The sequence below is a fragment of the Olea europaea genome, unplaced genomic scaffold, assembly GCF_002742605.1.
Source record: "Olea europaea var. sylvestris unplaced genomic scaffold, O_europaea_v1 scaffold2326, whole genome shotgun sequence".
Lineage (NCBI taxonomy): Eukaryota > Viridiplantae > Streptophyta > Magnoliopsida > Lamiales > Oleaceae > Olea > Olea europaea.
Genome location: NW_019241364.1, coordinates 59,487 through 86,842, shown reverse-complemented (window position 1 = coordinate 86,842; position 27,356 = coordinate 59,487). Strand labels below are relative to the sequence as shown.

The 27,356-nt window shown below is 35.0% G+C and overlaps 2 protein-coding genes across 5 annotated transcripts; one reads left to right on the top strand and one right to left on the bottom strand.

The window, feature by feature from the left end:
* Positions 1-128: 128 nt before the first annotated feature.
* Positions 129-26,942, bottom strand: LOC111381526. 3 transcript variants are annotated; one of them, XM_023005314.1, is made up of 10 exons: positions 26,772-26,941; positions 26,093-26,222; positions 25,329-25,380; positions 25,157-25,232; positions 24,959-25,041; positions 23,725-23,821; positions 22,563-22,608; positions 22,027-22,112; positions 21,696-21,857; positions 129-425 (listed from the first exon to the last, which is right to left on the bottom strand). In XM_023005314.1, exons 1-10 carry the CDS (start codon positions 26,827-26,829, stop codon positions 244-246), a joined length of 972 nt encoding a protein of 323 aa, XP_022861082.1. In that variant the 5' UTR covers positions 26,830-26,941; the 3' UTR covers positions 129-243. The 3 variants fall into 3 exon arrangements, with proteins under 3 accessions (XP_022861082.1, XP_022861084.1, XP_022861083.1); XM_023005316.1 differs by lacking the exons at positions 129-425; positions 21,696-21,857; positions 22,027-22,112; ... (5 more) ...; positions 26,093-26,222; positions 26,772-26,941 and adding exons at positions 9,902-10,360; positions 10,530-10,615; positions 11,066-11,111; ... (4 more) ...; positions 14,814-14,943; positions 15,493-15,663; XM_023005315.1 differs by lacking the exon at positions 129-425 and having other exon boundaries at positions 21,389-21,857; positions 25,157-25,166; positions 26,772-26,942.
* LOC111381525 (granule-bound starch synthase 2, chloroplastic/amyloplastic) lies at positions 3,500-21,228 on the top strand. 2 transcript variants are annotated; one of them, XM_023005312.1, is made up of 9 exons: positions 3,500-4,195; positions 4,663-5,344; positions 6,020-6,084; positions 6,323-6,400; positions 6,470-6,580; positions 7,130-7,174; positions 7,422-7,595; positions 8,514-8,578; positions 20,076-21,228. In XM_023005312.1, exons 1-9 carry the CDS (start codon positions 3,839-3,841, stop codon positions 20,965-20,967), a joined length of 2,469 nt encoding a protein of 822 aa, XP_022861080.1. In that variant the 5' UTR covers positions 3,500-3,838; the 3' UTR covers positions 20,968-21,228. The 2 variants fall into 2 exon arrangements, with proteins under 2 accessions (XP_022861080.1, XP_022861081.1); XM_023005313.1 differs by lacking the exons at positions 7,422-7,595; positions 20,076-21,228 and having other exon boundaries at positions 8,514-9,731.
* Positions 26,943-27,356: the final 414 nt, after the last annotated feature.

The window sequence follows — 27,356 nt, the reverse complement described above, 5'->3', positions numbered from 1 at the left end:
CAAAATTTCTGTAGACGTAATGATATCTTTAATGTCCAGCTCTTCAATTGCAATTCTTGGTATGGTAGATGAATGGTGCAAGCAATATTGATAGTGTTGGTGGTGGTGGTGGAGAGAATTTGATAGCATTAGACGACAAGGACAAATAGTTTTATTAATTTCATACACAATAGAGATGCACATTGGAAGAGGCACTAATGGCCTCCATGTCAAGAAAATAATAGTTGGAACATGTCTTTACACTCAATGGCTCACTGCATCACTTTCATGTATAAGAGACTCTTGTATCTTGGTCAACTGTAAACACGGACCGCTTGAAAAAAGTCGAGCAAAACCCTTGGAAAGGCAGCCTTCAACTGCACACGATGGCTTAGTACAACTGCTGTTATGCTTAACAATTTCTATGCAATCGTCCGTTGTGTTACCAAGTGGATTCTCTCCCCAGGTAACAGTTTTTCTATTTTTTAATATTTACAAAGTTACATCAATTCAACTAATGATATATTTAATCTTAGCTCTTACAAAATTATGTAGTCCAATCTTACGTGTTTTTTTGGTCTTTCTTTATTGAGTTCTTCATAAATTTGATTGTTAAAATCATAGGAAGTGGAAGATAGCAGGCTCACAATAATTAAAAGAAGCACTGTCGAGTTTTAATTCGATTTTTTCAGAACGATAGAAACAGCACTACGATAGAGTAACGAATTTGGATAAAATTTAGGTCAATTTAATGGAGTTAGCTTTGAACTGAAAATTAGAAATATGATAATCATACTTTTGGGTTTGAGCTAAATTAACTAGTTAGCAAATTTATTTAGGAAAAAATAATATAATTTGGCTTATCTAAAATAAATTAATTAAAAAATTAGGAAAATTCGATTTTTGATTTAGAACCGTGAACTGAACCAAACTCGTTGATTCTCGATTCAGATACCCATTTTTACATCTTGAAAGTCAACTTTGTTTAGAGGAGTAGCCCAAAACTTATATAAGTTAGTCTATGTTAAGGGATTTTATACCTCAACATGCCCTCATAAGATGGTGACTCATTTAAACAGACTAATTTTGATGTTTGTGTGCTCTTTTTTAATCTTAATTGAATCGAATTGCTTGTTTGAGTTTAATAGACTCTGATATGATATTAAGACTTGAAATTTCATCTTAAAAAGTCAATTTTGTTAAGAAAAGTAGCCAAAGACCTTATAAGTTGGTCTATATTTTCATCTTTATTCGATATATGATTTTATTCCTTAACTTATGGGGTCCTATAAAAAAGCGACTAAATAGTATTGAAAAATAAAATCTAAAATCTTGTAAATATATTGAGCCAAACTGAACATTGCATTAAGAAATACAACTCAAAACAAAGGATGAAGTAAAACATAGCAAACAACTAACTCGTCTATAAGAAGGTGGTGAAACGGTAACAAAAGAACAAGTTGATGGGATAGCGTATACCCCGAACGAGAAAAGCAACAAGTGTCGACGACCGTTTCTTGAAGAAAAGCTACAATATCGAATAAATTAAAACATTACCGTCCAAGTAAGAGAAAATTGAACACTCGACACGTTGAGCGTATGTGTCACTATTGTGCTACGATCCGACAATTAACAAAATACAAGCCCATAGGACCCAACACCCTGTCCAAGGCACAAGTATTGAATAGCTTTGTTATCAGGCATCTCTAGTTTAATATCAACCAGATAAAAAAGCTTCCGTTCATAATTTGAACTTGATTTATTTTACTCAATCTGAGCCTCACAAAACAAAATCTTCAAAAACACACCTCTATTGTTTTCTTGGATCATTCTAATACGAGATTTATGATCTTTGCAGTAGACTATTTCACTAAATGGAAGGAAGCAGAGCCCTTTGCAAGTATAACTGAGAACAATACTTCTAAATTCATATGGAAAATTATTATTCCTCAGTACGGAGTGCCAAATTTTGAAGTATCAAATAATAGTACATATTTCTAAGAGAAAATTGAGAGCCATGTATAACAGATTGGGAATTCCCCAACATTTCTCCACTCCATATTATCACAAGCTAACAGACAAGTAGAGGCAGTAAACAAAATTGTGATAACATCCTACATATATAAAGTAGCGAAGGAGTGTCAGGACATGTGTCGCAAATATGTATCGTCCTCATTCTTTTTTTCCATTTCTTTAGCTGAAAACAATGTGTTGGCCCATTGCAAGCGTGAGGCGTGTTCGTACTATTTTTTCAATGAATCTATCATTCCTGTGGTAGTCTTCTTCTTCAGCGTTTTTTTTATCTTTATTCTCTTTCCAAATCCAAAAATAAAATCGAATTGCAAGCTTAAATTGTACAGACTTTATTAGTTCGTTTTTGTAAGTCACTCTCAAGAAATCTTTAGCCTTTATGACTTGTGTTTGTTATAAAACTAAAAGCAAACGGTTTTTTCTTACCCTTTTCTTTTTAACAGCACAAAGATCACATGGTAGGATAAGAAAAAGACGAAAATAGTCTCTAAGTATAGCCAAACATGTTCTAATTAGGTTCAATATTGCACATACATGATTCCTATAAAAGGGTGAATAAATAGCATTGAAAATTTTTAAAATAAAATCTTATAAATATATTGAACGAAGCCGAACTTTCATTAAGAAATATAACCCAAAACAAAGGATGAAGTAAAACAAACAATCAGTGAGAACTTAGAAGGTGTGAAATGGTAACAGCAAAAACAGGTTGTTGGGCTACAACTTTCCTTGAACAAGAAGCAATAAGAATCAACAACTACTTCTTGAAAAAGAGCTACAATATCAAATAAATTAAAACATTGAGGCCCAAGAAAGAGAAAACTAAACACTCGATACTCCCCATTACGAATCACATTTAACCACCGTCAGATTGAAGTTGTGCTACTTAGCAAAACTCACACCATAAAGGTAATGACTTTTGCCATTGCCAAACTATTAAAACCCCTTTCATACCTTGCTCCCGCCTTCACCACTTTGCCAAAATGATCCCGAATCACAACCCCTAGTCCAATGATCCCATCCTCGGTTCTTACTATTGCATTTGTGAGGAGTTTCAAAGATTTGTCATATGGGCTCGGTAACTGCTCACCATCCCTATTCCTCCAAATATCAAGTAAACTGTATGCCTTTGGGTGAAAGTTCGTGGGTTTGGTGTAGTGAAAGAGAAACGTCATATTATCCGCCACTATATTCGCTTATAATTCTAAAATTTTATATATTATAATGTTGATTGAGATGGACTAAGGTCTAAAATTTAATATATTATAATGTTGATTGAGATATGGACTAAGGTGTAATTATTGTTATAGAGACCCCAGTAACATTATACAAGCCATAGGACCCAAGCCACGAGTTTAGTTTCGAGGAGCTTCGTTATCACGCATATTGTTTGTACTCTAGCTTGATATCAACCAGATAAAGCAGCTTCCGGTTCATAATCTGGACTTGCTATTTCTACTCGATCTGAGCCTTACAAAACAAAATCATCAAAAACATACCTTCATCATTTTCCAATTTTTAGGTGGTCCCACTGAAACCAAACACTTGAAACGGAGAGATTCACCGTCCATTTCCATTTAGCTCTCTATCCATGGTGTTCCCATCATTTTCACTACTGAGTACTAACCCTAGAAACCTAATACAAAGTTAAAAGGGGCTCTCTTTTGCACATCTGGGTTTTCTTGCAATCCTCTATTCAAGGAAACACCAACTGGGTTTGATTATCTCTCTATTCCCGTAACTGGGTATTCTCCGGTTTAGTTTGAATCCTCGCATTCGTAGAATCTTGAAAATATAGTTTTTCAGAGGCAATTTATCAAACGCTTCAATGGCGTCTATTGGGACGGTTCAAACTGCTGTGAACGGTTGTATACTTCTTCGCGGTAGAAACCGTCATCGACCCATGATTCCTATACTTGCATACAGGCCAAGAAAATCTGTTGATGCTGGGGGTTTGACCAATTGCCATACAGCTGGATTTTCAAGAAATTTGAGTGAAGATAATACTAGGAGATTATCGTTATGTTGTGGAAGCGAGGGGTTGAGGTGGAGGATAACGTTCGTACAAGCGACAGGGAGGGGATCAGAGGAAGCTGAGAGTGGTGATGAACAAGACGATGCTTTACAGGCCACGATTGAAAAGAGCAAAAAGGTTCTGGCCATGCAGAAAGACTTATTAAAACAGGTTCCTTGAATTCACCGATCTCTTTTTCTTGTATGTGGCAGGTTTTTCTTTTCCCTAAATTTGCACTTCATCTTGTCACTGATATATGTATGTACTCTTGTTAATCTTAACATTAGAAACCATTCCAGTGTCAACATATCATGTATTAACAAGATACGAGAAGTCTTATTTTGATCAGTAGTTCCAGAGTATCGAAAGCTCTGGAAATTTAAAATCATCTTTATTTCTCCTACATTTTCCTTTTAATTTTTCAATGTTTTCAGTCTGGTTTAGAAAGTATAAGCTAGTTAACATTGAACTAATTTCGTAGTCATTAAAGATGATCGAGTACAAACATTCAATTTTTAAGAAAGTGGAAATATTTATAGCACTCGAAGAGGCGGGGTAGTCAGTGTTATACTTTTTTTCCAGTTTTTCTTTGTGATCCGGAAAAAGAAATCAATGTGGTTTTGGACTCCACTTTGCAGATTGCAGAAAGAAAGAAAGTAGTCTCATCAATAAAAAGTAGTATAATTGATCCAGAAAGCGATGAATTGCCTTATGAGGAGCACAATGGAAGTTTTTCAAGTATTGGTGTTGCAACAACTGAAGATGACAAGATCAGTGAAGACCTTGATAATGAAAGCTTGTCCACTAGCGGCACCCACTCAGCTGTTCATGATGTGAATGAAAACCCAGCTTCAGCTTCCAGTGAATATTCATTTGCCAATATGACAGAACCCGGAAAAGACCTGCATCATAATGACAAACCACAGCCAAAAGCCACTACTTCAGAGTCAGTTCAGTCTCAGGAAGTGCCATCAGTTTCTCCAAGATCGTCTGTCACACCCAGTCCAGAGCCTTTTTCAAATAAGGATTCTTACAAGTGGTTGAACAATGCCACAGAGCTAATATCCAGTTCAGAGACCTCCAACAAAGTAGAGTCAGACAAGTTGAAGGATGCTAATGTGGGGACAACCATTTTATCTGATGCGCCATTAAGCCTGAAATATGAGAAAATTAAAGATGAAGAAGAATCAAATCTAGAGGACACTAAGGTTAAAGTCCAAGATCCCATAGGTGAAGATGTGAAACCCCCTCCACTTGCTGGTCCCAATGTCATGAACGTAATTTTGGTTGCTGCAGAATGTGCTCCTTGGTGTAAAACGGGTATGTCCATAACAATGGAATTTTCTAAAAGGGAACAGAATTTCCCAATTTCCATTTCATTTGCTTGCAGAAGTTATTGTTCATATCCAATTATAAATATGTAGCAGATACTGTTCAAGTCAGATGTAAATATCAGTTGCTGTGATCAAATTTATTAATATGATTGCTATTGGGAAGCACATGTCTATTTTTAATAATAAATAATTAAAGGCAGTGGTGTTGCTAAAAGAAGAGATTTGAAATACAAGCTAACAGGTAGCTAGTGGATGTTTGTACGAAGTTGCCTAACTGGATTCATTTCAACCTAAAGTGCTGACTGACACTTCCAAGTATTCTAATGCTTGCCTATTTCTTTAAAATTTTCTGGGGAATAAGCTAAAAGACTAGTGGACTGTGCTCAAGATTTTTTCCCTTGCAAATCACGCAGCCAAAGAATGCAAAGTAACAAATAGGAAAACCACTACCTCAGGAATGGATTAGGTAAGAAGGCGACAAAGGGTTGGGATGCCGGGGGTTTCATACTCTATTGTTGGTGTAATGTATGCTGACAATAGAAATAGGCTTTTGGTTGTTTTCTGGTATTTTCATGCGGACTCTTAGGTTATGGTCCATGTACAAGAACACAACTCTTATGGCATGGTCCTTGTGCACTAACGAGTATGAAAATTATGTCAGGTGGGCTTGGAGATGTTGCTGGAGCTTTACCCAAGGCTTTGGCCCGACGCGGACATAGAGTCATGGTAAAGTTTGATTCACTTTTGTATTAAAAAATGGTGTTCAAAATCTGATGCATCTACTTATGTTATTTTCAACAGAGAACCCTTTTCATCATAATGATTTAAGAAATTGCATGTATAGTTTGATCTTCAAATGTTAGTGGTTTTAACATAATTAACACTTACTGAAGTAACAAAATTCTCACTTTCTGAATTTTATTAATCATCTTAAATTAAATTCATTGTTTCCTACAATTGATAGGTTGTTGCACCTCGCTACGGTAACTATGCTGAACCTCAAGATTCAGGAGTTCGGAAAATGTACAAAGTAGATGGCCAGGTAAGCGAAGACAACATTATTTAGATTTATTTTATATGCAGGTTTATAACATGTTGGTATATATTTCAGGATATGGAGGTGACGTATTTCCAAACCTACATTGATGGCGTGGATTTTGTTTTCATGGATAGTCCTGTGTTTCGTCATAGAGAAAATAATATATATGGAGGGAATCGTATGGTAAGATATTTCATATGGTCCCAGCTTTATGCTTGCGTTTATTCCTCTCATGGAAGAACCATAATCTTATTGCTTGATGCCTTTCCTCATGATAGAGATGCCCTTATGTACGCATTTTTATTCCTTAACGCAGTTTTCTGACACTTTTTTTTTATATAAATAAGAGTTTGGTGCTTTTGGTTTACACAAACTCTTCGTGTAGCTTTCAAGAGAGAGATCATCTATGCTGTGAAAATTAATTGCGAATTCTGATGAATTGAGCCTCAATATGATTCATTATGCCTTTCTGTTATTAAAAGCTTGTTTGATACAGATTTTTCCAGGGGAAAATGTTTTTTTTTCGGAGAATGCATGGTTAAAACGTAGGGAAAAGATGTGGGTTTTATAGAATGTGTGGTTGAAAATAATTTAAAAATAATCTTTGACAAATAAGCCTTAAGTTCTCATTCAGTTTATATAATCATTGACAACAACATATTAGGCATCTTTAATATTCCTTCTCAACGATCTTTAGGTTATTAATATTTGTTTCTTTGTTGCCTTTTGCAGGATATTTTGAAGCGTATGGTTTTGTTTTGCAAAGCTGCTGTTGAGGTATGATTAAATTAAGCTACTAAATCATTACAGTCTGAGAAATAGCTTCTTATGTATCATCGATAGTCTTGTGAAGGGAAAAGAAAAAGAAAAATAGTCTTCTATTGCAACTATAGTTCCTTTCTTCTCCAGGTTGGGGGGAGTATGTTTGAGCTTTTCTGCAAGTATTCTTGAATGGCTCACTTTTGTCCTAAATTTAGCTCGATCTGCAAAGATGTTATGTGAATTGGATAAAAAAATGGTACAGGTTCCTTGGCATGTTCCATGTGGTGGGGTCTGCTATGGAGATGGAAATTTAGTTTTCATTGCAAATGATTGGCACACTGCTTTATTGCCAGTGTACCTTAAGGCATATTTCCGGGACAATGGATTGATGAAATATACAAGATCAGTCCTTGTGATACATAACATTGCTCACCAGGTTTGTTCATAGAGTCCTATTCTTAGCCTTCGAGATTATCTAATGCATGTTGCAATTGAAACACTACATGAACAGAAGTGTCAGCATTTGATGCAGATATGTATGTAGAGATTGAATCATCACTAGCAAAATGATAATGAATGTATTTCAGTGTCTAGAACACTAGGTTTGCATTATACTTATCTCTCTGCCCATCAATACTTCGATCCGAGCTCTCTTATTGAATCGCTTATTCGATGAGCATTTTCAATATTATGTTTTGAAGAGGACTCAAACTTCCACACTCTTTAGCACAAGATTTCGAGTCTCGCATGTCTTCCATTGCACCGTCAAGGCATGTTGAAAGTGAATCAACAACCAACATACTGATGAGCTGATATCAGCACGTAGAATATTGCCTACCCACTTTCTTGAATTCTTCTTTAAATATTTCAAAGATGCTAGAACTAATATTCTGTGGACATGCTTCAAGCACCTCATTTTTAATCATGTCTCTCTGATATTCTAAGCCATGTGATTAAGAAAAGAAAGGAGAGGAGAGGGCATAAATATATTATAGACTTACAGTTGAGATTTTGGACAGTTGGGAAAGCCACTTTTCAACTCAACCTTTGAAAGCCAATGGACTTGGCCAACGCTAAAGCCAATAGGTAGATTGATAATAGATAAGCTTAGTTGACTAAATTGGTAGGTGAGACTGTTTACTCACCTTTTCTGATGAAATTTGGAAAGAAAAAAAAAAAATTCAATTATTTCTTTTGCTCATTTTGTTATGCTTTCAATTCATTGACTTCCATACTGAATAAACTGATTTCTGAAAGGTTGCTGTTTAAATGAGGTTACTTTTGAAATAGAAATTGATAATCCTGCAATCTCACTTCTGGTTCTTTTTGCTGTTCATTTATTACCTATAATCAGGGTCGCGGTCCTGTGGATGATTTTTCCTACGTGGATCTTCCGCCACACTACTTGGACCTTTTTAGGTTGTATGATCCAGTTGGAGGAGAGCACTTCAACATCTTTGCAGCCGGCCTGAAGACGGCAGATCGTGTAGTTACAGTTAGTCATGGATATTCTTGGGAGATAAAAACCTCTGAAGGTGGCTGGGGTCTACATGAGATTATAAATGAGAATGATTGGAAATTTCGTGGAATCGTAAATGGGATCGATACAAAGGATTGGAATCCTGAGTTAGATATTTACCTACAATCTGATGGGTATGTTAACTACTCCCTCGATACCCTAAACAAGGGCAAACCCCAGTGCAAGGAAGCATTACAGAAGGAGCTTGGTTTGCCTGTCCGAGCTGATGTACCATTAATTGGTTTCATTGGGAGACTCGATCCCCAAAAAGGTGTTGATCTGATAGCTGAAGCTGTTCCTTGGATGATGGGCCAGGATGTACAGTTGGTCATGTTGGGCACTGGTAGGCCTGATCTCGAACAGATGCTTAGAAAGTTTGAGGGCCAGTACAATGACAGAGTCAGGGGGTGGGTCGGTTTTTCCGTGAAAACAGCTCACCGGATAACTGCTGGTGTTGACATACTTCTGATGCCTTCAAGATTTGAGCCTTGTGGACTGAACCAGCTGTATGCAATGTGTTATGGGACAATTCCAGTCGTTCATGCAGTTGGTGGACTAAGAGATACAGTGCAGCCTTTCAACCCTTTCGAGGAAACGGGGCTTGGATGGACTTTTGCAAAGGCTGAGACGAATGAACTGATCAATGCATTAGGGAATTGCTTATTGACTTATCGACAGTACAAGAAGAGTTGGGAGGGTCTCCAGAGACGAGGAATGACACAGGATCTAAGTTGGGATAATGCTGCTCAAAAATACGAGGAAGTACTTATTGCTGCCAAGTTCCAATGGTAACGTTGCTGCTTATTTTCCCTCGATCTTGACTGTAGTCTTGGCGGAATGTCATCCTTTTTTGGTCTTTGCATTGTGGCTCAGTCAAAACTGACGTGTAAGATCATCCTTGCTTTTGCAACAAAAATTGGACCATAGAAGAGAGAAAAATTCAGATATTCTAGGTTAATACGCATATAGCTTAATATACATATTGTCTAATTCTCTTGTTCGTATTTCTTTCAGCTTTCAATCGGAATTTAATGGCAGGTTTACTTGTGTGTATGCTACCCTCCTGTTCATGATAGATTTTCACCATTACACGTCCAAAATTTCTGTAGACGTAATGATATCTTTAATGTCCAGCTCTTCAATTGCAATTCTTGGTATGGTAGATGAATGGTGCAAGCAATATTGATAGTGTTGGTGGTGGTGGTGGAGAGAATTTGATAGCATTAGACGACAAGGACAAATAGTTTTATTAATTTCATACACAATAGAGATGCACATTGGAAGAGGCACTAATGGCCTCCATGTCAAGAAAATAATAGTTGGAACATGTCTTTACACTCAATGGCTCACTGCATCACTTACATGTATAAGAGACTCTTGTATCTTGGTCAACTGTAAACACGGACTGCTTGAAAAAAGTCGAGCAAAACCCTTGGAAAGGCAGCCTTCAACTGCACACGATGGCTTAGTACAACTGCTGTTATGCTTAACAATTTCTATGCAATCGTCCGTTGTGTTACCAAGTGGATTCTCTCCCCAGGTAACAGTTTTTCCAGGAGAATAAAAATGCCTTCGCTTAGCACTTGTCATGGTATTAGGGCTGACATACCCGTCTGAAAAGTCTAGTGCTTTCTGCAAGTTGTTGCTCGACTTTCTCTTGAAACCAGGAAAAGTTTTCAACCCTGCATGATTAACATATTGTTAGTTACAAAGGTGGTGTTTATTGGAATGGGTCAACAATCGCGTGCATTCCCTCTTAACTACATCGAAACAAGGGAATGGTAGGAACTTAAATAGGGTGCCATTCCCAAACGCCAATTCACATGATAGTTAAAACTTAACAGATAATACCGTATAAATTTTTGAAGCCTGCACCATCACATTGCTGGGCTTCTGAGTCGCCACAATTGCAGAATAAATTACTGGATCCCCTGATCCTGCACCACACAAGATATGTCTCATATTGATGCAGAGGGGTAAGACGAGTGAGAAAAATAGATCAACTGAGTATCTAAATCAAACCAACAAACCACACTGGTTCCATTGTTCTCATAGCTTAGTATTTAATGGTTAGGTCTGGATTTTGAATTCATAAAAGGTTGTCATCATAACGGGTTATGATATTGTATCAATTGTAAAGTCTTAACAGTAATTGCCTTCAATTTTATCCTTGGCCAAGTGAAATGCATTTGGTGGTACAACCACTTCTAAACAAACTACATCATGAGATATTTCATATATCACATTAGTAATAGCCTCATGCAAGAATTTTACTGCTACAGTGGATCTTGAGGAACGCTTTTAAGCAAAAATTAAGTAAACAAATTACACAGCTTTGTTAGAAATATTAAGGAAAATATTAAACGTCCTGAGAGAAATGGGTTTACCTGTACATGTGCTCAACGAAGTCATCAATTACGACCGGCCAAGCTCCTGAAAAAAGTATATATAATTGAGCAGATGACAATGAAACACTGCAGACTACAGTTAAATTAGATAATAATTTGTCTGGAAATCATTCCATTCAAATACTTGTGAAATACGCTTGATTTCTGTAAGTAATATGAATTAAATTCAGTCATCGAAAATCGCATACTATGACAGGAAACTCTTGGACTTTCTAGGCACTGTCCAACTTCCCATTATCATTTCTAATACCACTACATACCACCAACAAACATACTCGAAGAACTTCACTTCAAATTTAAGGCAGCAACAACCAATCTCGATAATAAGCAAATAGGAGATCAAGGCCTAGTTGAATTGGTAAGAGCGAAACCACTAGAGTATTGACATGCATAGGAGTCTCTTTCAGGGCGTAAGGGGGGGATTTTATTTTTTTTCCCCTCTCTAAAAAAAAGAATAAGCAAACAGTTGTTTTGCACTATGGGAGAAAGCAAGTTAAGCCTTCCTTTGCTTTGTTGATATTGGGATAACCAAAAATATTTTTCTCAGCACATAATCAAGAAAATTTTCCAATTTCCAACTCCATTCAAGATTGATAGGAGAAACACTAAAACTTCTTTCCTTTACACATTGCTTTCTCAGCTTTAAACGCCCATCCCCCTACACTAACAAGCCTACAAAACTCACCAATCAGGATTAGATGTCAAAATAATATAAATAGCTGGCAGTAAACAGTAAAGCAGGTAAAAACGACAGGAAGAGGGCAAAAGCAAGCAATAAACCTCCATATGCATGCGGGAAAATCTATTTCATGCATATGGGATTGAGCGTTGTACATAAAAATATTAGTTTTCTGCATACTAGAAGTCTTCACTATCAGCGAAGTAAGTAGGCATATTATGACTAGGGTCATAGACCATTTGACTGTTCCGTGATCAAGCATAAAATCAATAGTTTTCTGCACAAGTCTATAGTAACAATGAAATAAGTAGGCACATTATCAGTAGGGTCATAAATTGACCCCTTTTCAACGTTCCTGGATCAGGCCCCACAAAGCCTCCAAATAGGCTTCTGCCAAATCATATAATCCATTTTCCATATATGGAAACTATTCCGAAAATTAATAATAGCCGGCAACATTACCTTCAGGATCATACCCTTCAAGATTTTCATGCACACAGCGACTGAAGGCTAAAACTTGTCGCCATGTATCCTCGGAAATGTTATGTCGCTGATTACTCTGGGACCAATTGAGAGAAATGAGTTGTAGAATATGCAGGACAAATGCAAGGAACAAATGAAGGAACTAACATCTGATTCTTATACCACTTTCTGCAAATCATCATACGAGTGCAACAATGGTTTGAAACATACCATACTACAGCGATCAAATTCAACGAACATAGATAAGAGGCCAACTCAATTCACATTTCACTGCTAGCAGTTTTGAACATAAACAAAAGAAAACCTCTCTACATGGTCACTGTATACAAACAGAATTGATAATATAATTTTTGGCATCTTCAATACAGATTAGTTCTATTTATATTGAATGGCTTATTTTTTTCCTGCAACAATGGTTTGAAACATACCATACTACAGCGATCAAATTCAACGAACATAGATAAGAGGCCAACTCAATTCACATTTCACAGCTAGCAGTTTTGAACATAAACAAAAGAAAACCTCTCTACATGGTCACTGTATACAAACAGAATTGATAATATAATTTTTGGCATCTTCAATACAGATTAGTTCTATTTATATTGAATGGCTTATTTTTTCTGTTATCCTGCTTTCATCAAACATTTGACAATCGTAAGAGTAAAACCTTGCTCCATCCCTTCATCTTTGACAACACATAAAACATATTATTGTACTACAAAAGCAGCAGCTAGACTGTTAATCACAAAAATAAATTACATTTTACTTATTTGCATTCCTGGTAAAATAACAGAAGAATTTAACCAGGTACCAAAATCTATATCATATAAACTAAAGACGGAAATACACGAGATTTGTACTTTCCACACATTAAAAAAGAAAGTGAAGGGTGAATAAAATTCTACAACTGTGGTCCATGCAATCTAAACTTCCATGTAGAGATAAGAAGACCCCAGTTCATGAATTTTCGCAGTCCTAAGGTTTGAAAAGGCGGAAACGAGGCCCTCCTCTCAAAGTGAGGCGCACCTTCAGTGCCTCGAAGCACAAATTCAGTGCTATTTAATTGAGGCAGGTCGCCATTGAATGAGGTTTGCTGTGACATTTGGATTTTTTTTACATTTTTATTTTCTTTTTCCTAAGTCTAAACGTGAATTAAGGCGTGTCTATTAACTTAATCATAAGAGTGAAATCCAATAACTGAAGTCCAGGAAATCTGAAGTTTCATGTCATGATGAGAAGGCCCCAATTCAAGTATTTTCGCAATCCTAATTAAGACGTGTCAAGAGACACCTAATTAACTTAATCATCATCTTTATAATTGTTTGTTCTTTTTTTAAATAGGTAGTCATCTCTGTATGAGAAAAGAAAAACAAAAATGTCGATGACTGGTCCCTGACAACAATCAGTAACAAATACTACATTAAAATTTACCTCAATAAAGTTACACCATTGATCAAGCAATCGAAACCTTCCAGCTAAAACTAATCTCCAGGCCATAACAGCCCTGCTTACAGCTGAAACGTGTTTAGCACTCGTGGTTAGAGTCAGATTTATGCACAGATATCAGATATGTTGTATAATAGTGAAGAAAATGCACTAAAATGCTACATTAGAATAAAATTGACATACTGATGCTCTTCTGACCATTTTCGCGGCATATGAAGAAGAGAAAATCATAGAATCGTGAGAACTCAGAGAAATCTGCCTATGAAAATTAAGAAGCATGTAAAGCATTGAAAACAATTTAAAAGCAATCTTACATCCAAAATGAGCATAAAAAAACTCAATGTTGTCATCTTACCATGAAGTCTAATGTTGACATCAGCTTGTAAGCTTCCTCAAGAATTGAAACCCTGTGATAGAACATAATTTTTCAGCTTTCATTAACCTGACACTAACATTTTTCCCATCACCACCCAAAAATAGAAAGTATATTATCAATTAATAGACTGATTTTTTCAATGAAAGAAAACCAAGATAACATATAAAATCTGTGCCTTATGTGTGTTTGGGTTTCCTTATAAGTAACTTATAATTTCCAATCCAACTTTAATTTTAACCATAAATTCACAACCACTACCCACTTATTATCTACGTGTTTCGATGGAACCAACATTCCTCTCATTAAAATTTCCTTATAAGTTACTTCAAATAAAACAAAAACACGTGCACAAATCATAATCATTATGAACATTCAACAAATTTTATGATGACATTCTCGCGTGTTCAAGTTTAAGTTTTCCTTCCAAGGAATAACAATTAGCCACACTCGAATATTTTCTTCCTTCATCATTTTAGCAGTTACGCTAAAAAATTCCATCAAATTTCAACTTAAATTTACCTTTCTTGCGACTGACCAAACTGATGATAAAACAAGCTCCAGCAGAAAACAATATTCTATGTATATAACAATCTCAACCTAAAAAAAGAAAAAGAAAATCTAAAAAGTACAATAGTCATGCGCACAACCTCAAAAAGACATTACAAACTTCATTTGCAACTTAAATGTTTGGAATCTAAGCAGCATCCAAGCAAACAGTTTCATTGTTGCTACAAATTAGATACCTTGTATTCACACTAGACTCCACCACCGTCAATAGCTGTGCCAGCGCCTCTCTTGAAGATCTCAATTTCTGTGACTCGTCCTCTGGCCTGTAGCTCTCCCCCACACTAGGATGCACCGCAGGCATAATGTCTGAAATAGAGATTCTCAAAAATACAACAAATCAGAACACCCCTTTACAGGGGAAAAAGAAATAAAACAGGTTGACTGTGAATAAATCATTGAAAAAATAGTCTTGAAATAGTAAAGAATCTGTTCTAATCTTGTCTATTTCCCATAATCCCTTCCAAAAATAGAAATCAGATGTCTACAATAATTCTAGGACAGCAATCTATTAATCAATAAATTCACATTTTTGTGATAGCATGATTATATTAACTAATTAAGCAACATATCACACTTCATATTTCAGAAAACGCAACTTTATGGATAAAAATCCGAGACAAAGAAAAATCTTAATGCAGCAACTATAGAATTCCACCAGTCTAGATAATTTAATTTAGTTTATCTAATTTAAAGCCATCCACATGAAAAACATTAAAATTATTGCCTTTACTTCCAAAAATTAAAAAAAATGTAGCAATAATTCCACAGAATACAATCTATATACATCCAACAAATATCGATTATTTAAATCGAAATAAACCACAAAAATAAACAACAGAGAGATTGACAGAATACCGCAATAGTGGCGATATATGTCGAAGATTTTGTACGAAGTACCAAACGAGGAGTCCATAGAGATTGGGATTTTTAGGGTTCGTGCAGATACGAAACCCCTTCTTAATTCACCAACCAATGAATATGGGCTACTATATCATCGGTGAGTTATGCTATTCGTACAAAGTAAGTTTATTGGTTGACAAAGTAAGATATACACGAATAGTTTCACAAATAAATTTTTAAATCGTTGAAAATTAATACTCTGAAATTTGCCAAAATTTATTTTGTCAATCAAATTTATAAACACACTTTGTACAAATAGCATCATACATAGTCGATGGATACTAGATCTTCGACAAGCTGCCTGAAACTTTGGAAAATTAATGTAATAAAATTTGTGCAACTTACAAAAGTACCCCTAAATTTAGAGGTACTTTGAAAAATTATAAGAAATGTATTTTGAAAGGAAAGACTTGTTCGATAATAATTATAAGAATTAATTTTTTGACTGTTAGAAAGAAAATTGGTCTCATCTATTAAAGAAGATGTCAAAAATAATGACTAACTTAGAAAAATAACGATAAAAAAATAATTTTGTTGGATGAAAAAACAGAACCAAACGTACACTAAAAAATACTTTCGAAAATTAAGTGTGTCACTTTTTTAATTGAAAAATGACATACAAATTCATTTTTATTTAAAAAATGGGTTATTTTCACTCAAAAAATGATAAAAATTTTGAAAAAGTAATAAACACTAAAAAGTAGCAGACATTCTAAAAAAGTGACAAAAATTAAAATAAAATAAAAACAAATAAAGTGACAAGGACTAAAAAATACTTTCGAAAATTAAGTGTGTCACTTTTTTAATTGAAAAATGACATACAAATTCATTTTTATTTAAAAAATGGGTTATTTTCACTCAAAAAATGATAAAAATTTTGAAAAAGTAATAAACACTAAAAAGTAGCAGACATTCTAAAAAAGTGACAAAAATTAAAATAAAATAAAAACAAATAAAGTGACAAGGAAAAAAAAAGGCGACAACCACCATCCCTTCTCTTTCTTACAAAAAAGTAACAAACATTCAAAAAAGAGACGTAAATTTGAAAAAGTGACAAAACAATAATCAAAACCTTGAAGTAGATCATTTTATGCAAATTCAACCACCTCACCATCACCACCAAGGCCAACCGGGCAAAAGGTCACTCAAAACATTATGAGGGTGTTTAATACCCATTTTTATGGAAAAATAAATTTTAGAATAGTAGGTTGATAGAAAATGTGTGGATTAAAAAAAAAACTTTTGATTTACGTGTAATATTATTTTAATGGAGAATATGTGGTTAAAAAGAATAATGAAAAATGTATTTTGATAAACATGATAAACAAATGGGACTTATATGAAATACCAACCTTTTTGTTTCAACTAAAACTTCATAAAATGATATGCAGGTATCAAACACGACATTTTACATTGAGCAACAATCATATTCTTCCAAGAAATCATGTGTTATAGAAATAAGTACATAATGACGAAAATTCAAATTAGACATTTTTTTTAATTATTATTAAAAGGTGACCTACAATGTCATATTTTTAAATAAAAAATGACATAACAAATAAGTTTTTTAAAATAAAAAAATTGACGCTTCTTTCTATATTTTACCCAAATATTGGCTTCAACTCTTGTGCCCTATTTTGTCAAGGACAACTAACAAAAAATACTCTTCAAATTATAGGTCTTTTGAAAAATAATTTCAATAGTGCTTTAAAAAAAAAATAAAAAAAAATAGTAGTCCACTTTTGAGAGCAGTTGTCAAGATCACCAAGTCGATAGTATTACTGCATCTGATGGAATGGAGCTACTAGAACATGATAATCCATAAATTTGATTATTATAAAATGGTTAGCCGATATCATGAATAAATCCTCTAAACTTATTGATCGATTTTTGACAATGAAAATAAACTTAAATTTTCTAATACATTCATATGAAGAAAAAGCTCTATACTTTGAACTGAAACCGTAACTTCCATTTAATCAAACTATATCATGAATAAATCCTCCAACATATACAAATAAAGTGAAACAAAAACCAATCCAATCCGTGAATACATTTGCTAAATAAAAGCTTACCTTTTCACCATTTGCATTGTTTTTATTTCCCTTTGAATTCTTTCTCTAATTTATAGCCATTAATTGACGGTTTGATAATACAAATATGGTTGTAGCCAAGAGACACTGATTTCAAATCGGGATTCGTGGCTACAAATATGTTGTAGGAATGTAATTACCAAGCCTCAACATATACAATTTTTGCATCCAATCTCCTCAGTGTAAGTATTATGTTTTAGGTCCAATCAACTTTGGATATAAATATTTTTGATATACAATTAATGCAATTTAATAGCAGATCTATTATTTAATTAATAGACAATTAAATAAATAATAGAGTCTGTAGATTCAAATCTTCGTAATTTGTTAATCACAAGGAGTTGTGATCGTGAGATACAAATTACATCTGATTGAATATTAAATCGTCCGTGGTCGTAAGTAATAACGAGATATGGATATCGTTGTTACGGATAGACCATCACGTGTGGCATTTCTTACTTGTGAAATAAGTATCTGATCTCACAAGTTAAAGTGTGGTGACACTTAAATGAACTCGTGGATGTTTTGTTATAAAACAAAACATTGGAGACCCGTCGAGAGATTCTACATGGATAACTATGTGAGTGTCAGTGGTTAATCTCTAACGTTCGGTAGTGGAATTGGTCCTTTGACTTGAGGTCGTCATGGTACCTTATATGAGGACAGTCATACTTTGCTGGTGTTGGATGTTGCTCTGCAAAGGGTCGCTAATATGACGTAGTTCGGGTACGTCAAGAATCATATGAAGGTTGTGATTGACCAATAAAGGATTCGTCACTCTTAGATAGTAGGAGTTTATGATATGCGTTTCATTCAATTAAATCGATGATAAAATCCTTGGCTAAGGTGTATTTATAAGTCGAAAAGGAGTTTTCGACTTATATTGACTTAATAGTGGAGTGAAAGATATGATCGATAATCGATATTAACACACTTTCATATCTCGTAATTGATCGGATCATATTGACGAAGGGATTATAGTTTCACGGAAAAGGAACAAATTTGGTTTTGTCATACCACGTGACATTTCCCGTCACATATATTGCCCTGATACATTGCTAGATGTCAATTTGGGACGACGAGTGTGAATTGATGATAAATTAAAATGGTGTTTTAATTTATCAATTTTGATTAGATCAAAATAATATTTCACGTCATTAGGTATTGTGATCGGGAACCTAATGGGTCGCACACAAAAGAGAATTGGAAGATTGCAATTTGTCAATTAATTAATTTAACAATCGTTGGATAAATTAATTAATTGGTTTGGTTATTTATAGGTTCGAATTAATTGATTGGATTAATTAATTCACGGACCGGATTAATTAAATATTGGATCGGACCGGACCAGACCCGTTTGGGCTTATATAAATACATGACTAGGGTTTTCAATACATATAGTTTTTCTCATAATTATTCTTGCTAGCACAAGAGGAGAAAACACTGGTAGTTACAATCTTGTTCTCTGTGTGGATCACCGTTGGATGCTGGACAATTGGACAGTTGTGGGTGGCAAATCAAGATTGCTAGAACAAAAAGAAAAGCAAAAGGTTTGTAGAATTCTTCGAAGATACAATTTTTATCACGATTTCTATCTAAACACAAAAAGATTTTCGGTGGGAATCGAAATAATTTTAATTTTCTGCTGTGCATGTCTAAGTAGATTCCTAACACTCAGAAGCAAAAGCAAACAAGAAAGTGAACAAATGTGCTGTCAATATATTCCTATATGTGTGTGTTTAGGGGTTGTTTTGCGGGGTTTCTATGTGTGTAAGTGAGTTCATGGATTTGGAGTGTTTTATAACGTATTTATTATGTTATTAGATTTAATTACTTAATAGAGTATTTATCAAATTGGTTGATTTTATAGGGTATCGGGCCTAATTTGCCCATAATTTTTTTGGTAAATGACATATAATAACTAGGCACAATCATTTGAACTGAAAACTGAAGAAAAGTATATTTATGCTTCCAAATGGATGGAACCATTGAGTCTTCATTTACGCATCGAATCATATAAACAGAAAAGAAATATTAAATATCAACAATTCAACAAATTACCAGAAACGTATATGCTCACTGTTTAAATAAATATAAAGGTTGAACCCCAATTTTGAAGGCCCCCACCGTCCCACCCCTAGAGTTTTGTGAGGGAGGTAAATCGCGGGATGTACTCCATTAGGCCAGGGAACAAGAGTTGCATGTACACTACGCTTACAAGGAGTCAAATTCCATGTCTCAAGAATCGAACCCCTACATTGTGACTGCCAGCAAGACGTGAAATAACCTCATTCATATCCTTTGCATCACTGGACTATGCCTCGGGAGGCGCTCACTGTTTCAATAAATATGATTGTACAGAAGACGTCTTTAGCCACATTGTAAGCAAGAATTTTCAATCTCATACAATTTCAAAGATAAAACCTGAGTACAAGACCTTTTTAGGTTGTATGATCCAGTTGGAGGAGAGCACTTCAACATCTTTGCAGCCGGCCTGAAGACGGCAGATCGTGTAGTTACAGTTAGTCATGGATATTCTTGGGAGATAAAAACCTCTGAAGGTGGCTGGGGTCTACATGAGATTATAAATGAGAATGATTGGAAATTTCGTGGAATCGTAAATGGGATCGATACAAAGGATTGGAATCCTGAGTTAGATATTTACCTACAATCTGATGGGTATGTTAACTACTCCCTCGATACCCTAAACAAGGGCAAACCCCAGTGCAAGGAAGCATTACAGAAGGAGCTTGGTTTGCCTGTCCGAGCTGATGTACCATTAATTGGTTTCATTGGGAGACTCGATCCCCAAAAAGGTGTTGATCTGATAGCTGAAGCTGTTCCTTGGATGATGGGCCAGGATGTACAGTTGGTCATGTTGGGCACTGGTAGGCCTGATCTCGAACAGATGCTTAGAAAGTTTGAGGGCCAGTACAATGACAGAGTCAGGGGGTGGGTCGGTTTTTCCGTGAAAACAGCTCACCGGATAACTGCTGGTGTTGACATACTTCTGATGCCTTCAAGATTTGAGCCTTGTGGACTGAACCAGCTGTATGCAATGTGTTATGGGACAATTCCAGTCGTTCATGCAGTTGGTGGACTAAGAGATACAGTGCAGCCTTTCAACCCTTTCGAGGAAACGGGGCTTGGATGGACTTTTGCAAAGGCTGAGACGAATGAACTGATCAATGCATTAGGGAATTGCTTATTGACTTATCGACAGTACAAGAAGAGTTGGGAGGGTCTCCAGAGACGAGGAATGACACAGGATCTAAGTTGGGATAATGCTGCTCAAAAATACGAGGAAGTACTTATTGCTGCCAAGTTCCAATGGTAACGTTGCTGCTTATTTTCCCTCGATCTTGACTGTAGTCTTGGCGGAATGTCATCCTTTTTTGGTCTTTGCATTGTGGCTCAGTCAAAACTGACGTGTAAGATCATCCTTGCTTTTGCAACAAAAATTGGACCATAGAAGAGAGAAAAATTCAGATATTCTAGGTTAATACGCATATAGCTTAATATACATATTGTCTAATTCTCTTGTTCGTATTTCTTTCAGCTTTCAATCGGAATTTAATGGCAGGTTTACTTGTGTGTATGCTACCCTCCTGTTCATGATAGATTTTCACCATTACACGTCCAAAATTTCTGTAGACGTAATGATATCTTTAATGTCCAGCTCTTCAATTGCAATTCTTGGTATGGTAGATGAATGGTGCAAGCAATATTGATAGTGTTGGTGGTGGTGGTGGAGAGAATTTGATAGCATTAGACGACAAGGACAAATAGTTTTATTAATTTCATACACAATAGAGATGCACATTGGAAGAGGCACTAATGGCCTCCATGTCAAGAAAATAATAGTTGGAACATGTCTTTACACTCAATGGCTCACTGCATCACTTTCATGTATAAGAGACTCTTGTATCTTGGTCAACTGTAAACACGGACCGCTTGAAAAAAGTCGAGCAAAACCCTTGGAAAGGCAGCCTTCAACTGCACACGATGGCTTAGTACAACTGCTGTTATGCTTAACAATTTCTATGCAATCGTCCGTTGTGTTACCAAGTGGATTCTCTCCCCAGGTAACAGTTTTTCCAGGAGAATAAAAATGCCTTCGCTTAGCACTTGTCATGGTATTAGGGCTGACATACCCGTCTGAAAAGTCTAGTGCTTTCTGCAAGTTGTTGCTCGACTTTCTCTTGAAACCAGGAAAAGTTTTCAACCCTGCATGATTAACATATTGTTAGTTACAAAGGTGGTGTTTATTGGAATGGGTCAACAATCGCGTGCATTCCCTCTTAACTACATCGAAACAAGGGAATGGTAGGAACTTAAATAGGGTGCCATTCCCAAACGCCAATTCACATGATAGTTAAAACTTAACAGATAATACCGTATAAATTTTTGAAGCCTGCACCATCACATTGCTGGGCTTCTGAGTCGCCACAATTGCAGAATAAATTACTGGATCCCCTGATCCTGCACCACACAAGATATGTCTCATATTGATGCAGAGGGGTAAGACGAGTGAGAAAAATAGATCAACTGAGTATCTAAATCAAACCAACAAACCACACTGGTTCCATTGTTCTCATAGCTTAGTATTTAATGGTTAGGTCTGGATTTTGAATTCATAAAAGGTTGTCATCATAACGGGTTATGATATTGTATCAATTGTAAAGTCTTAACAGTAATTGCCTTCAATTTTATCCTTGGCCAAGTGAAATGCATTTGGTGGTACAACCACTTCTAAACAAACTACATCATGAGATATTTCATATATCACATTAGTAATAGCCTCATGCAAGAATTTTACTGCTACAGTGGATCTTGAGGAACGCTTTTAAGCAAAAATTAAGTAAACAAATTACACAGCTTTGTTAGAAATATTAAGGAAAATATTAAACGTCCTGAGAGAAATGGGTTTACCTGTACATGTGCTCAACGAAGTCATCAATTACGACCGGCCAAGCTCCTGAAAAAAGTATATATAATTGAGCAGATGACAATGAAACACTGCAGACTACAGTTAAATTAGATAATAATTTGTCTGGAAATCATTCCATTCAAATACTTGTGAAATACGCTTGATTTCTGTAAGTAATATGAATTAAATTCAGTCATCGAAAATCGCATACTATGACAGGAAACTCTTGGACTTTCTAGGCACTGTCCAACTTCCCATTATCATTTCTAATACCACTACATACCACCAACAAACATACTCGAAGAACTTCACTTCAAATTTAAGGCAGCAACAACCAATCTCGATAATAAGCAAATAGGAGATCAAGGCCTAGTTGAATTGGTAAGAGCGAAACCACTAGAGTATTGACATGCATAGGAGTCTCTTTCAGGGCGTAAGGGGGGGATTTTATTTTTTTTCCCCTCTCTAAAAAAAAGAATAAGCAAACAGTTGTTTTGCACTATGGGAGAAAGCAAGTTAAGCCTTCCTTTGCTTTGTTGATATTGGGATAACCAAAAATATTTTTCTCAGCACATAATCAAGAAAATTTTCCAATTTCCAACTCCATTCAAGATTGATAGGAGAAACACTAAAACTTCTTTCCTTTACACATTGCTTTCTCAGCTTTAAACGCCCATCCCCCTACACTAACAAGCCTACAAAACTCACCAATCAGGATTAGATGTCAAAATAATATAAATAGCTGGCAGTAAACAGTAAAGCAGGTAAAAACGACAGGAAGAGGGCAAAAGCAAGCAATAAACCTCCATATGCATGCGGGAAAATCTATTTCATGCATATGGGATTGAGCGTTGTACATAAAAATATTAGTTTTCTGCATACTAGAAGTCTTCACTATCAGCGAAGTAAGTAGGCATATTATGACTAGGGTCATAGACCATTTGACTGTTCCGTGATCAAGCATAAAATCAATAGTTTTCTGCACAAGTCTATAGTAACAATGAAATAAGTAGGCACATTATCAGTAGGGTCATAAATTGACCCCTTTTCAACGTTCCTGGATCAGGCCCCACAAAGCCTCCAAATAGGCTTCTGCCAAATCATATAATCCATTTTCCATATATGGAAACTATTCCGAAAATTAATAATAGCCGGCAACATTACCTTCAGGATCATACCCTTCAAGATTTTCATGCACACAGCGACTGAAGGCTAAAACTTGTCGCCATGTATCCTCGGAAATGTTATGTCGCTGATTACTCTGGGACCAATTGAGAGAAATGAGTTGTAGAATATGCAGGACAAATGCAAGGAACAAATGAAGGAACTAACATCTGATTCTTATACCACTTTCTGCAAATCATCATACGAGTGCAACAATGGTTTGAAACATACCATACTACAGCGATCAAATTCAACGAACATAGATAAGAGGCCAACTCAATTCACATTTCACAGCTAGCAGTTTTGAACATAAACAAAAGAAAACCTCTCTACATGGTCACTGTATACAAACAGAATTGATAATATAATTTTTGGCATCTTCAATACAGATTAGTTCTATTTATATTGAATGGCTTATTTTTTCTGTTATCCTGCTTTCATCAAACATTTGACAATCGTAAGAGTAAAACCTTGCTCCATCCCTTCATCTTTGACAACACATAAAACATATTATTGTACTACAAAAGCAGCAGCTAGACTGTTAATCACAAAAATAAATTACATTTTACTTATTTGCATTCCTGGTAAAATAACAGAAGAATTTAACCAGGTACCAAAATCTATATCATATAAACTAAAGACGGAAATACACGAGATTTGTACTTTCCACACATTAAAAAAGAAAGTGAAGGGTGAATAAAATTCTACAACTGTGGTCCATGCAATCTAAACTTCCATGTAGAGATAAGAAGACCCCAGTTCATGAATTTTCGCAGTCCTAAGGTTTGAAAAGGCGGAAACGAGGCGCTCCTCTCAAAGTGAGGCGCACCTTCAGTGCCTCGAAGCACAAATTCAGTGCTATTTAATTGAGGCAGGTCGCCATTGAATGAGGTTTGCTGTGACATTTGGATTTTTTTTACATTTTTATTTTCTTTTTCCTAAGTCTAAACGTGAATTAAGGCGTGTCTATTAACTTAATCATAAGAGTGAAATCCAATAACTGAAGTCCAGGAAATCTGAAGTTTCATGTCATGATGAGAAGGCCCCAATTCAAGTATTTTCGCAATCCTAATTAAGACGTGTCAAGAGACACCTAATTAACTTAATCATCATCTTTATAATTGTTTGTTCTTTTTTTAAATAGGTAGTCATCTCTGTATGAGAAAAGAAAAACAAAAATGTCGATGACTGGTCCCTGACAACAATCAGTAACAAATACTACATTAAAATTTACCTCAATAAAGTTACACCATTGATCAAGCAATCGAAACCTTCCAGCTAAAACTAATCTCCAGGCCATAACAGCCCTGCTTACAGCTGAAACGTGTTTAGCACTCGTGGTTAGAGTCAGATTTATGCACAGATATCAGATATGTTGTATAATAGTGAAGAAAATGCACTAAAATGCTACATTAGAATAAAATTGACATACTGATGCTCTTCTGACCATTTTCGCGGCATATGAAGAAGAGAAAATCATAGAATCGTGAGAACTCAGAGAAATCTGCCTATGAAAATTAAGAAGCATGTAAAGCATTGAAAACAATTTAAAAGCAATCTTACATCCAAAATGAGCATAAAAAAACTCAATGTTGTCATCTTACCATGAAGTCTAATGTTGACATCAGCTTGTAAGCTTCCTCAAGAATTGAAACCCTGTGATAGAACATAATTTTTCAGCTTTCATTAACCTGACACTAACATTTTTCCCATCACCACCCAAAAATAGAAAGTATATTATCAATTAATAGACTGATTTTTTCAATGAAAGAAAACCAAGATAACATATAAAATCTGTGCCTTATGTGTGTTTGGGTTTCCTTATAAGTAACTTATAATTTCCAATCCAACTTTAATTTTAACCATAAATTCACAACCACTACCCACTTATTATCTACGTGTTTCGATGGAACCAACATTCCTCTCATTAAAATTTCCTTATAAGTTACTTCAAATAAAACAAAAACACGTGCACAAATCATAATCATTATGAACATTCAACAAATTTTATGATGACATTCTCGCGTGTTCAAGTTTAAGTTTTCCTTCCAAGGAATAACAATTAGCCACACTCGAATATTTTCTTCCTTCATCATTTTAGCAGTTACGCTAAAAAATTCCATCAAATTTCAACTTAAATTTACCTTTCTTGCGACTGACCAAACTGATGATAAAACAAGCTCCAGCAGAAAACAATATTCTATGTATATAACAATCTCAACCTAAAAAAAGAAAAAGAAAATCTAAAAAGTACAATAGTCATGCGCACAACCTCAAAAAGACATTACAAACTTCATTTGCAACTTAAATGTTTGGAATCTAAGCAGCATCCAAGCAAACAGTTTCATTGTTGCTACAAATTAGATACCTTGTATTCACACTAGACTCCACCACCGTCAATAGCTGTGCCAGCGCCTCTCTTGAAGATCTCAATTTCTGTGACTCGTCCTCTGGCCTGTAGCTCTCCCCCACACTAGGATGCACCGCAGGCATAATGTCTGAAATAGAGATTCTCAAAAATACAACAAATCAGAACACCCCTTTACAGGGGAAAAAGAAATATAACAGGTTGACTGTGAATAAATCATTGAAAAAATAGTCTTGAAATAGTAAAGAATCTGTTCTAATCTTGTCTATTTCCCATAATCCCTTCCAAAAATAGAAATCAGATGTCTACAATAATTCTAGGACAGCAATCTATTAATCAATAAATTCACATTTTTGTGATAGCATGATTATATTAACTAATTAAGCAACATATCACACTTCATATTTCAGAAAACGCAACTTTATGGATAAAAATCCGAGACAAAGAAAAATCTTAATGCAGCAACTATAGAATTCCACCAGTCTAGATAATTTAATTTAGTTTATCTAATTTAAAGCCATCCACATGAAAAACATTAAAATTATTGCCTTTACTTCCAAAAATTAAAAAAAATGTAGCAATAATTCCACAGAATACAATCTATATACATCCAACAAATATCGATTATTTAAATCGAAATAAACCACAAAAATAAACAACAGAGAGATTGACAGAATACCGCAATAGTGGCGATATATGTCGAAGATTTTGTACGAAGTACCAAACGAGGAGTCCATAGAGATTGGGATTTTTAGGGTTCGTGCAGATACGAAACCCCTTCTTAATTCACCAACCAATGAATATGGGCTACTATATCATCGGTGAGTTATGCTATTCGTACAAAGTAAGTTTATTGGTTGACAAAGTAAGATATACACGAATAGTTTCACAAATAAATTTTTAAATCATTGAAAATTAATACTCTGAAATTTGCCAAAATTTATTTTGTCAATCAAATTTATAAACACACTTTGTACAAATAGCATCATACATAGTCGATGGATACTAGATCTTCGACAAGCTGCCTGAAACTTTGGAAAATTAATGTAATAAAATTTGTGCAACTTACAAAAGTACCCCTAAATTTAGAGGTACTTTGAAAAATTATAAGAAATGTATTTTGAAAGGAAAGACTTGTTCGATAATAATTATAAAAATTAATTTTTTGACTGTTAGAAAGAAAATTGGTCTCATCTATTAAAGAAGATGTCAAAAATAATGACTAACTTAGAAAAATAACGATAAAAAAATAATTTTGTTGGAT